The sequence below is a fragment of the Tamandua tetradactyla genome, chromosome 13 (assembly GCF_023851605.1).
Source record: "Tamandua tetradactyla isolate mTamTet1 chromosome 13, mTamTet1.pri, whole genome shotgun sequence".
NCBI classification, from domain to species: Eukaryota; Metazoa; Chordata; class Mammalia; order Pilosa; family Myrmecophagidae; genus Tamandua; species Tamandua tetradactyla.
In genome coordinates this window covers 22,903,439-22,915,979 of record NC_135339.1, presented here as the reverse complement: position 1 = coordinate 22,915,979, position 12,541 = coordinate 22,903,439, and the positions used below count along the sequence as shown (strand labels likewise).

The following is a 12,541-nucleotide window of genomic DNA, read 5'->3' as shown; positions in this document are numbered from 1 at the left end:
AGAAGCACATGGAGGCTTCTGACCTCTCAGGACCTTGGGATCTTTCACCGGGAGCACACACTCCATAGGCTCTGGACTATTTCATTTGCAGTGCTATAAAGGAACCTCTGGGCCAGGGGCATCAGCTTGAGAGCTCCCTTGGGAAAAACCTGTCATTTACCTAGCCCCTCCCTAAGTAGCTGAATGAACATTCTTGGATTCTTCTGTCCCTTCACTTCCTGTTCTGGAATCAGCTACTGCTGTATCTTTGCTGCAGCCCCCACCATCCTGTTGCAGCTGACTTAAGAAGTGGCTTTCATAGCCCACAGAACACCCACAGTCCCTCTGTGAGCTCTCCATTCTTCTTGACCATGTCATGTCCCATCCTGTATCTTACAGATTCAGACTAGGGGCTGAAATGTCTCCTCTGTCCTAGTTGGTCTCTGCCCAGATCAGTGGTGACTCCAGATCCCTCATCTCTGGTGCTCCTCCCCTATTCCTTCCCAACCCAAAGTGATTAGAAAGCATAAGTAGCAAAAGGCAATTTTGTCATCACCAACAACCTTCTGCCCCAAACCAAACCGAACCAAAATTTTGGTCTCCAATGATCTAGTATATAAAACTATTGAGGTGGGTGAAGACAGAAGATTTACGGTATGCTCTCTCTGGGCTACTGCGTTGGAATTCTCAGAGGCACTTGGGAGCATCAGGGTCTTGGACCTGGTTATTGACACGAATATGCCCCCTGCTGGTAAAATTGTTCAATAGCACTTTTCATCTCAAGCCTTTTATTCTAGCCTGCCTCTAGTAAGATCCATTCTTCATTAGTTTCAAATTACACTGATCCACCTTTTCTCTCCTTCATCTCTCTCCCATCCTACCTTCACCTCCACCATTGGTTTTCCTTTATTTAATTCCAGAGAGGCAGGAAATATTGATGGCAAAAGGCTCAGAGGGCCATTCCAACTTTACTTAATTCTGTAAGCTGAAGCCTTGCCTGGGAAATATGGAACAAGGGCTGCCCAGGAGGAGAACTTAGGTGGAGAATGTGGGGAGAGGGAATAAATGGGAGTAGTAGAGGTGGCTAAATCAGAACTGAACAGAATTGATAGAGAAGAGTGAAAAAAACTGGAGACAAAGGGCAAAAGGATGAAAAATTACAGGGCAGGAATGGGAGAAAGATACCAGGAATCAGGAGATCTGCGGAATGGGATAGGAAAGATCAAGATTTAGGTAAAAAAGTAGAAGAGGCAAACAAAAAAAAAATTTTTTTAAGTAGAAGAGACAACAGTAACAGAAAGTATAGGGCATACTTTTATTCTTGTGCACAAACCAAAGTACCGTGACTCACACCCAATATGCAAAGGAAATTATCAGTTTCCAGATCAAGAAAGCAAACATGGCTCATAGTGGTTATGGCAATAGGAGAATCCAGGATCAAAGATCAGGACCTAAATCTGTAAAGGAACAGGAGCTAGGGTTTTGAGGGATAGGATAGGACTGCAAGGAGATTTTGTCTGTGGGTGTTTTCCTGCCCTCTCCCAGGCAGTCACGACAAGCCAAAGAAGACAAAGGTACACAACCAAAGAAGGTAGCCCTAACTCCAGTTGTTCTTTCAACATTCTGTAAACACCCTCACATCCCCCCGCCATCATCTCTCTTCACTCTGCTAACAAATACATTCTTCTCCAAGTTTTCCCCAATCCTCCTCCTGCACACAGGTGGTTTTTCTTTATCCAGCTTCACTCTCTGTCAATATGCAACACTCTTCCTCACCATGCTCCTCTCTTTGTGACTCACTCAGTTTCATCCATTTCTGTTCTGCTCCTGGTGTCTGCCTCACTCTCCATACTCTGGCTCCTTTCTCCTTCCTTTTTGTTTTAGGCACATGAATCAATGAAGCCAATGATTTGCTCCTTCTCAGAGAAAATTTTCTTTTTTTTCATTTCCTGGATGCTGAGCTGCTTGGCCTGGGTCTTTCAAGTTGCCTTTCTGAAATCCTGAGGAACAGAACTCTGGTTCAATACCTGGTTTAGCTAGTATAAATCAGCCCATGCATGTTGTCCTGGTCCTCATCTCCTCATACTCCTTTAGTTTCACAAGATGCTATACATCTGCTACAGACACTGGTCTCTGTAAAGAGTTATTCTCTTGTAAATCTCTTTCTTCCCACCAGACAATCCATGAGGGGGAGATATGACCCTTCTTTCATCAGCACAAGCGTAAGACCCACGTTGAGTTTTATACCTCCCGTCTTACTCTCACTTCAGGCAGATGAGCACATCTGTGCCATACAGATACTAGCACACATACATGCCTAAGTCAAACCTGGGAGGAAAAAGAGTGAGGGGTAGGGAGGGGCTTAGAGCAAATAGGGATCAGTTCAGTCCCTTTGTTGTCTGTCTGATTCTGAGCTGCTTCTCAGTGAGCATTAAAATGAGGCCCACAGAGAAAAGCAGAAAGGTAGAGAAACAGAGACACAGTGGAGGAGTATGGGTGCAGAGATCTAGACAGAGATCCAGGCAAGGAAATACAGAGACAAATAGAGAAGCGAAGATACCAAAGCAAAGATATAGGTTGGAAAGCAGCAGGGCGGTGGGCAGTAAGGAGGAAGATGGGGGATGGGATTAACTCCAAAACTATCTTTGGCAGGAGGGAACTTTAGCCTCTAAATGTCTGAGAGGGGGGTGGAATGGGTAGGAGAAGCAACAATAAGAACTGGATGTCCTACCTCTCCTTGGTCCTGGGTGCTCTGCCTTGCTCACTGGTGCCCTGCCCCAGGCCTCCACACATGAGCCTGCAATCCTGTTTTGGTGGCTGAGAACCTGGGTCTGGCTACCTGGAAGCCACAGGAGCTGGGTGAGGCCCCAGGGCCCCTGGGAGGCTCTGCAGTAAGGGCTGGACTAGGGACAGGGGCTGAGGACAGCTCCGCTCTCCAGATGGGCTCATCCAGTGTAGTGGCTGCTCGGGGGGCAAGCACAGTGGGGACCAGAGGCTCTGCAGTGGGCTGGGGTGCCGGAGTGGAAAATCGGCGGATCTCCTGGACGCGGGCAGTTTTGGGGGGCCCTGAGGCCATGGGGCCAGGAGTCTGGGGAAGCTCATCAAAACAGAACATGGCAGTTTTAAGTTGGTAGGGCTGATGTCGCATGAAATCAAGAGCCTTGATGCCCTGCTTGGAGGTTGCCCGAGGCCCCTGGGATTGGGCCTTATGAGGAAGAGTTCGGGCAGCCTGGGGGAAAAAGGGTGAGAGCAGTGGGTTGTAAGCAATAGGAGGTGGGGCACGGATGTTGGGTGAATATTTCCAGGAAGGGGGCAGTGAAGGGGTAGGAGAAGGACTTCTGGGCCGAGGGCCAAGACCTGGACCAGGTGTAGCTTCCACCACATACCTGTCCGCGCGGCTCTGCCTCTTGGCAAACAGCTCCCCACCCCTACCCTGCAGCCTTGGTGGCTCATGGATTCCTGGTGAAGGGGCTGTACCATTCACCAGTCCATCAAGGAGCCCTCGAGACGGGGGTTTGGGAGCCACAGGAGGTGGGGTCTTAGGAGTCATAGGGGGTGGAGTCTTGGAGACCACCGGAGGCGGGGTTTTAGATGTCATGGGAGGCGGGGTCTTGTAACTCCTGCCCCCTAATGGCTGCATGAAGTTGCAGGCTTCAGCTCCGAGGCTCAGAACATCCTCTTCAGGACCAGATTCAGCACCCCCGGCACGGGGTTTTTCATCCAGGTTCAGCACCAGCGATAGCAGCTCAGGGTTGGGTGAATTCTTCGTCTCCTCGGGTCCCTGCCGGAACATCTGCTTCCGAGTACCCCGGCGCCGGGCCTCCTGCAGGATGCCGGTGCGGGCAGCTGGCACGGAGATGCGCTGCTCCCGAGCGCTGGGGGACTCAGGTGCAGCGGGGTCTGAGGCGGGAGCCTCTGGGCGAGCAGCTGGTCGCAGAGGCGCCGACAGGAAGATAGAGGCAGTGGAGGTCATGGCAGCTGCTCCGGGAAGAGCAGGGGGCTCTGGGGCTCCACCTGGGGTAACAGGCCGACTGGGAGCTGGGATGTATAAGGAGCTGGTGGCTGTCGTCACAGGGCCCGAGGAGCGCGGGGTGCTGAGGGCACCGGAGGCCGGCACGTGGCTGGTAACCCCTGAGGTGAAGCTCGGCAGGGAGGTGGGCGCCTGCGGTGAGGACAAGAAGGGGGGTGGGGCAGGACTGAGGCCTCCCGGGCTGTCATTCACCCTCTTGGGGGCTAAGGGCCGGAAAATAACTGAGGTGGTACCAGGCCGCTGCCCTGGTAAGCCCGGGGTAAATGGTCTGGCTGACCGGTTAAAGATGCCGGGAGTGGGGGTGGGGGCTCCGCCACCGGGGTGGAAGGGTCTGGGGCTGGCTACAGGGGCTGGCAAGGGGCTGGGTGGGAGCATAGCCCCCTCCGGGGGAGCACTCTGGGCCCGAGGCGGTGACTGCAGGCCCTGCCCATTGAGCATGACTGGTGGGCCATCCCGGGCCGCCTCCTGGGTGCTGGAGGCTGCACGCTTGCGCTGCTGTTCAAAAAGCTGGGCCCCTCGACCGGAGGCCTCACTCAGCTGCCCTCCGAGCTCCCGGCCCTCTGTTGCGGTTGAGTCCGGCCTGGCCAGCTCCATGTCCAGATAGGGGCTATCCCAGTCGGACTGATTGGTGAGGCTGCGAGCGTCAGAAAAAGCCTCTTCCTCGAGCTCGGACTCACTTGTTGGGAGTACAGCGTCCTCCTCGTCCTCAGCGCCGGTCCTAGCTGCAGCCCCAAAGCTCACTAGCGTGTACTTCTTGGCTCTCTGGCGCCGTTTCTTAAACATAAGCACCCCCTTGGAGTGGGGGTTGGGGGCGGCTGTTAGCAGGGATGCAATTGTCCTACATTTGGTCTTGGCTTCCTTCACACTCTTCTCCTGGAGGCTCTCAGCACGTTGCAATTCTGAGGAGGCCAGGAGGGAGAATGGTCAGTGGGACTTCCTCAGCCTCTTCTAGTTCTGTTTCCCAAGGCTTATCATCCACTCTACCCCACTTCACCTCCTCCCCCTCTACCCCCAGCCAGCCAGCTCCCTCAGGCCTCCCACCTCCCATATTTTTACCACCAAACCCACCATGTCTCCTGCCTGTGGCAGTCCTCTGCTTGGGGACAGAGTGAAAGGTGAAAGGTGAAGGCAAGAACAGCTGAAGAGAAAGCAGTGTCCAGCTGCCTGCCCTGACCCCACTCTGACCACAGCTCTCCTATCCTCTCTTCCCTCTACTCTGCTCCTGTCTTCCCTGAGATATGCTTTTACCCAACCCACACACATTCCTCCCCTGGCTGGCAGTGGGGGGGAGGGGTGTGACTCCACGTGGGAGACAGAGAGATAGGGCAGGTCCCAGGGAGAGAGAGAAGATGAGATGGAACACTTTGCTTCCATCATCAAGATCATGTAGGAGGCTTCTCAGACAATTTGAACCCCTGGATATTATCTCCTCTTCCCACCTTTGCCCCTATGATAAGAACACAAAGGACTCTTAGCAATGGGGATTTCATTCACAATTCTACCCCATTATGCAGTACATCACATCCAAAGAAATAACTCCCACCACACATCATTTCAACAAGAATACTGGCCTATTGAAAATCAGCTGTGGACGTATTTTCTTATATGTCCCCTCTCTTTCATTCACGTATACACCAGGTCACATGCTCATGTCCTAATACACATTATATACATACACATGTGCCCAACAAAAGCACATAGTCATTGGAACACATTCATGAATGTTCAGAAACACACACACGCTCCAGGTGACTTTTCTCCCCAGAGTTTCCCCTGCTCTGCAGAGACCCTGTTAATAACAGTCTGGAAAAAATACTAGCACTGATCTCGGTCTTCCAACCCCCAGAACATATGTTCATGCCTCACATTCCACTACTCACAGTCAGGTGTAGCCTCAGATCCAGACTCAGGAAAAGCCAGAGTGCTATTCTCTTAGTGACCCTCCAAATCTTTTAGGACATCCGAAGGTCACCACCTAAATATACTCCTTTTCCCCAAGCGGGAGTGGAAGTCACAGCTGCCCCCTATTTTCCAAAGCTTCTAGATAGCTCTGCAGCCCCTCCAGGCAGGTACCCAGTGACTAGGTGCTAAGGATGCCAGAACAGGGCTTCCCATACCCTGTGGGGCCTGGAAAGGGGAGAGGCTGCCATGCTGGTAGGACTTCGCCATGGACACAGATAACTCTCTGGCCCATGGTCCCCCATTTCTCCTGAAAAATTCTTAGAATTCCATCTATTTTCCACTCAAGATACCAAGCTTCTTTCTAGTTAGGGCTCTCGTGCCTTCATTCCAACTTTTACAACACAGAATAGTGCTGTATGAAAGCACTATGTGGATGAAAGGACAGGTGCTAGACTCAGACTTTAGTTCATAGCTCTGTAAGATTTTTGGTTCTGAAATCTTGAGAGTTACTTCAAGTTCATTGAAATTCAGTTTCCTCGTCTGTAAGTGAGAGGGAGGATGGCTGCCTCATAGGATTGCTATGAGGATTAAGGGAGATAATGTAGATAATTTTAGTGCTTAATTAATACTGCACTATGGCTCACTTTTCAGTAGCTGTTACCATCAAAGCTTCCTTAACACAAGCTGCCCATGAGCACAGACACTATTCTTTCATCTTTACACACATCTTCTCTGCTCTCACAGATCCATACATGCATGCCTTCATGTATTCAGTGTGCTTACACCCTCTTTCATGCACACATACCCTCACCCCATGAGGTTTCTCTGGCTCATGTCACATATCCCTTTGACATTTGGCCCTAGCACGAGCCCATTCTGAAGAAAGGAGCAGTGAAACTCTCCTAAGAAGAGGAAAAAGGGGAAGACAAAAAGAAGGAAAGAAGAGAGGAATAAGACCTTTCCAAAAACGTTCCTTCCTAAAATGCTGATAAAATTCCCTCCACTCTAGATACAAAATTCTGTTGGATATGGGTGGGTAGTACCTGCATAGAATGGGTCCTGGAGCTCGGGTTGTGGGCCTGGGGCTTTGTCACAGCTGTCTTGGCCGAGAGGCTCTTGGCTGATGGGCTCAAAGGTCTCCATGCCGAGAAAGGAGCAGGCTGGCTGGAGCAGGACCAGCTTGAGCCACCCCCCACGCTTTTTAAAGCCCCTTTGTCTTGTCCCCAGAGCTAGCAGCTGAATGAGCTCAGTGTGCTATTTTTGGAGCCTGACCCCCTCCCTTCTCTCCACTGCCCCCCTCAATCCTGGTTGTGATGGACATGGGCACCTGCTTGCCCTTCCTCCCCCTACCCGCCCCATTTGACAATGAGGTCCACTTGGCTAAAAATATCCGTGAGCTACTAAGGACTGTTTCACCCAGCACCATGGGAAGGGCACGGGGGTGGGGTGTGCTAAAATAAGAATTGGGGATAAGCAGGGGATCCTGGGCATGCATCTGGAATTTCTTTCTAGGGTCTTGGGCACTCTCAGGGATGTCAGATTCCAAACTGTAGTGTCCTTAGCCTCTCTCTGTTCCAGACTCAAAGATACAGAATTCCAAGGATCAGAAATGAGAGTGGTGGAGGGGAGGGAAGAGAGATGAAACTAGAAAGTAATACGAAAGGTCTGGAGTGACAAAAGGTCTGTGGGAGGGGCATGAGGGATATGGGGCGGGAAGAAAGTTCACTCTTAGACCTTGTTCTGTGGCTCACATTAAAAATAGCAAACAGCTTGAGATAACTGGAACTGGCTTTTTCTGCCCAGGCTTACATTCTTGCCTGAGATAAGGAGCCAAAGATCCTACCCCTCTACCACTTCCTAGGGATCTCATGACCATCCTCTAATTTCACAGTCCTCAGAAATCCTAAGTGAACTTATAGATGCCAGAAGTAGTTCTGATGCTAAGCCTGCAAATAACATTGAAGTGCCCCTGTGGCCTTGCCCTGCCCCCAGTATACCCTTATCCCATGTCTGTATGCTGCCCTCACCCCATCTGACACCTAGCAAAATAATAACTACCACCACCACCACCACTACACCCTGCATCTATTCATGTCCCTACCTACCCTGCTGCTGGGTCAGGCTAAACCACCTGTGCCTTTTTGCTATATTAGTTCAAACAGTAAAAATAATGGGACTGTGAGTGTAGTTATCATGCTCACCCACTCATCACTCTTCTCCACTTGTCTCAAGACCATCTCCAAGGGAAGGAAAAGATAGGTGGCATGTAAGTTTATAGAAGGGTAGTTTGGGGCCCAGACTGAAGAATCTTGGCTGGGGAGAAGGGGTGCAGTTACTCACTGGCTTGCTTGGCCTTCTGGGTGTAGGTGGTAGTAAGATCTTCTGCCACTGGGTGGGGAACAGGCCCCACCATAGGAATGAGGTGAGGACCAGGCTTGAGGGGGCCATGGGGAAGCAACAGAACCTCGGCCGGGGGTGGCTTTAGGGCTGTCACATCCTCCCAAGTTGGGGAGCTCACCCGGCCGTCACCCTGGTTAGGAGGGCCAGGGATGACAGGGGCTGGCTCTGCAGGGCTGTCAGATAGGTAGATCTCATCAGGTGGAGCTCCTGGAGGGGTGGGCCTCATAGGGCCTCTGCGGCGGGGTCGGCGGGGCTTCTCTTGGGCGGCTGGGCCATCAACATCACTGTCTGTTTCTCCATAGTAAGCCTCACTGTCAGGGGGTGAACGAAGGCTTCCAGGTTGCAGAGGCTGGGGAACTGGAGCGCCAGGGGGCTCAGGACTCAGTGGAGACAAGGGTGACAGCACCTGAAGCTCACCAGGGGATGGAGATCGCACAGGCCCCATAGCCCCTGACCTGGGTAGAGAAGATCAGACTTGAGAGGGGAGCTAGGTGACTGAGAGCTTGAGAGATCTGGAGGAGATAGCAGAAGGAGGTTAGGGGGACAGGGGGGACCAGGGTACAGGTAGAATGAATGGATGGTGAAGAGTGAAGGTCTCAAAACAAACTGGGGGGCAAATGTGCCTGGAGGGCTGAGGGTGGAAATGAGCTGAGAGGGGGATGTGAGGATGAGGTTAGGGATTGAAGTAGGCCCACACACTCACATACCCATTTGACAACCCATCCCTTAATTATTGATTCAAGCTGCTTGGAGACATACATAAGCATGTATACTCTAGCACAAACACTCAAGCAGAAATGGGCACTTAATAGCTGCTGAGGGCAGGTTAGTGAGAGGTAGAGCTGAGGGAGGTCCATACCGCCTCACAGTGAGAACAAGCTGATTCCCTGAGGTGTCAATGAGGCTCATAGCACTGGCATGAGAGAGGCTGGTGCAGGAGACCCCATTGATGGCCAAGAGCTGGTCCCTCTCTCTGAGTCCTGCTCTGCCAGCCTGACTCCGTCTTCGGATCTGAGAAAGAAGAGACTGCAGGTGAAGGAGAGCTCCAAGGGGAGTAGAATGAAAGGAGTTAGGACAAGAAGGACCCTGTGAGGAAGGGATTTTATTTTGAGGGGGCAAAGGGCTTCAGTTGAGGGACCTTGTACTGAGAGAGGAAGGTGAAGATTGGAGAGCATAACATATCATTTAGGAGGAAGTAGAGTAACCACTGAATGAAAGAGGCTTGGGGAAAACTGTTTGGGGGAAGTATCAGAAATAGTGGTTATAGTCCCAAGTTTTCCCTCCAAGGGCAAAATCTATACTTGTCAATAGCGCTTTACCAGGCCTTTGGATCCCAAGGGCCATTATCTACACAATGAAGGGTTTAAACAGTATTCCAGATTGGAGGGAGTCCAGCTAGATTCCTAGAGATTGTGACTGTGTTTATTTGTGTGCCATGTATGTGCGCATGTGCATACCTGTTAAAGTAATGTGGTAGTAGTGGGTAGTGGCTTCCATTTATTGAATGTTAGGCACTGTGTTAGGTACTTCACATGTATTGTTGCATTAAATCCTTAGAATGGTTCTATGTTACCCACCATTTACCCATTTGAGGAAACTGGGGCTCAGAGAAGTCAGTGGCAGCCTGTAGGGTGAAACTGAAAGAGTAACACTTCACCTGAGAAGCCAGATATTCCTCTCCACCCCACATCCCCCAGTACTTAAAAAGCCTTGCTTAGTGAGAGAAAGGATCTGGCTTAGGGAGAGAAAACCACTTGAAGGCAGGAAGGAAGACAGGGCTGGGGGTCTGGGCAGGTCTGGGCTGGGTGAGTCAGCCTTAGCTCATCACATATCAGTTTAGTCAGAGAGAAATTAGAATCTTCCCTACATTCCTGGAATTTATAGTAGAGGTACGGATCCAGCAAAGTGCTCTGCTACCATCGTGCCCCAGGAAACTGAAGCAGAGCCTTCCTTTTTCTCTGCTTCCTGAAAAGCAGGAGTTCTCTTCTCTAATCGCCCTCAACAAGAAGCCTGTGGTCAGCCACCATTTCCCCAGCCAGACCAGAACATGCACCCCTGCCCACCTACCCACCTCCCACTCCTTTTTGTCACTGCCTCTCAGCTTCTCTCCCACCACATGACTCGTCCTGGGTTCCCTTCGGTTCCCCTTTCCCTGAAGCCTCATTTCAGGGGCTCTCCCTTACCTTGGACACCTGTAAGGGTTTCTTCTGCTCGGCCCCCCCCTGAAGTCGGAAGCCCCAGGGGGCTCCCCCTGACAGTGTGACCAGCACTTCCTCCTCAGCACCCATTGCTCAGCTTGGCCTACGGTCCCCGGAATTTGCAGACTGTCCCAGGAAGAGAAGTTGAGGCGACGGTACCCTGTCCGGCTGTCCTGCTCCTGCTGCCCCAGGCCTCCCCCCCAAACCACACACTACAGGCAGGCAACTTAGCCCTCAGATCAGTACAGTCCAGCACACGTGGCCTGTCAATCGGAGCTATGCTCAAAATAGATGCCAGCAGTACTCCCCTCCCTCCCCCAGCTAGGTTACTCCCAGTGCTAATTATAGTCAAACTGTTGCCTTCCCATGTCCCCCCATTCTCCTGCATGGGCTTTTTCCGCAGAACTCGGAGTATTTGCTTCTGGGCTCTACAACTAACGTATACTCTCTCAAGGACTGTGCCTTTCTTGATAGGATCAGGGACTGATCCCATCTACTTTCCTTCAAAGCCCATTTCAAAATGGCGATGGCAGAGGCTTCAGTTCCAGAGCCGACAAGCAACGGGTTTGCAAAAAGTTCCCAAACTCCCCAGAAAAGAGTGCCTCCTCGTGTACCATTTATAATCAAAGTGGAGATCTGTATTCCACTGTAGTGCTGGGTGCTATGGAGAGGAATTCTCCCGGTCAGCCCTGCCCCATAGAACTGTTGCTGCTTCTACAGAGCCTTGCCTGACCATCTGATGACTCCTCCCCTATAGAGTTAATCCTTCCCTGCTCTGGGCAACATCTGTATCTTGTTCAAATTTCTATTGTTGTATTTCTCAACCAATATTGTAATTTGTCTACATGCCTGTTTCCCTCCTAGACTGTGAGAGACTTGAAGGCAAGACTCTGTGCAATAGCCAATCGATAGCCTGTTATCAGACAGAACAATGCCTGATGTAATGAGTGCTCAACAAATGTTTGCTGAATTAAATGATCTCTTACATTCAACAGGTGGTTTTAGTCACAGATAGGTAAACATGCCAACCCATGTTAAACCCACCTCTACTAGTTTCTAGGTTCCTGTTAAATGAATGTGCCCTATATTAAGAGATGTCTTCCTGTTAAAAAAATAGAATTATGCTGTTCTATCTGTGATTATCCAAAGCTACAGAGTTCCTTAAGATAGCTGTTCCCATAGTGCCCCAGGTGCTGTTTGCCTTGGTGTATGATGTAGTCATAGAAGACACTTGAGATTTTGAGTCAGAAGACTTGGACTTGAGTTCTTGTTCCGTCATTTATTATCTGTGTGAGTCAGGTAGTCACTTGACCTGATCAGTGGGAAAAAATAAAAAAGGACTTAATTATCCATGCATTCGTTATTCAAACATTTATTGTGCTAACTGCACACCAGCCAGTACTTTCAATTAACCTGAATGCACATTAAAATCACCTGGAAAGCTTTTAAAACTACTGATCCCCTGCAGTGCAAAGGTAGCTCAGTGTTAGAATTCTCGCCTGTCATGCTGGAGACCTGGGTCCAATTCCTGGAGACTGTACATGTCAAAAAAAAAAAACAACAAACAAACAAGAAAACACTACTGATCCCCTAAAATAAGACAGTGTATAGGATCAGGTGATTGTGTAATAAAATAATCTATTAATGTATACATATATATATACATTACATACACACATTACATATATGTAATGATTCCCAGGCTCCTGATTTTATTGGTTTGGTACTTGGTATTGGTATTTAACAAAGCACTGAAGCTATGAATATAGGCTCTATCATTTATTAGGGGTGCACCCTTGAGCGGGACAGAGAATACCTGTTTTACTATGCTGAGATGAGCTCTAAATTGGATAAATTATGGGCAATGTTAGCAGTGAGGCCAGCCTAAGGTAGGCACTCAACAAATGTTATTTGAATTTAGCAAATTATTAATCTAAGACAGTGGTTCTCTATTTTCAGTGTGCAATGGAATCACCTGAAGGACTTGTTAAACCATAAATTGCTGGTTCCCACTTCCAGTTTTTGATTCAGT

General features: G+C 50.0%; 1 protein-coding gene across 3 annotated transcripts; it reads right to left on the bottom strand.

Moving 5' to 3' along the window:
* Positions 1-1,275: 1,275 nt before the first annotated feature.
* On the bottom strand, positions 1,276-10,779 carry SYNPO2L (synaptopodin 2 like). 3 transcript variants are annotated; one of them, XM_077124904.1, is made up of 4 exons: positions 10,495-10,779; positions 9,171-9,322; positions 8,252-8,766; positions 1,276-4,908 (listed from the first exon to the last, which is right to left on the bottom strand). In XM_077124904.1, exons 1-4 carry the CDS (start codon positions 10,597-10,599, stop codon positions 2,741-2,743), a joined length of 2,940 nt encoding a protein of 979 aa, XP_076981019.1. In that variant the 5' UTR covers positions 10,600-10,779; the 3' UTR covers positions 1,276-2,740. The 3 variants fall into 3 exon arrangements, with proteins under 3 accessions (XP_076981019.1, XP_076981020.1, XP_076981021.1); XM_077124905.1 differs by lacking the exon at positions 10,495-10,779 and adding an exon at positions 9,769-10,049; XM_077124906.1 differs by lacking the exons at positions 8,252-8,766; positions 9,171-9,322; positions 10,495-10,779 and adding an exon at positions 6,955-7,512.
* Between the last annotated feature and the right edge of the window lie 1,762 nt (positions 10,780-12,541).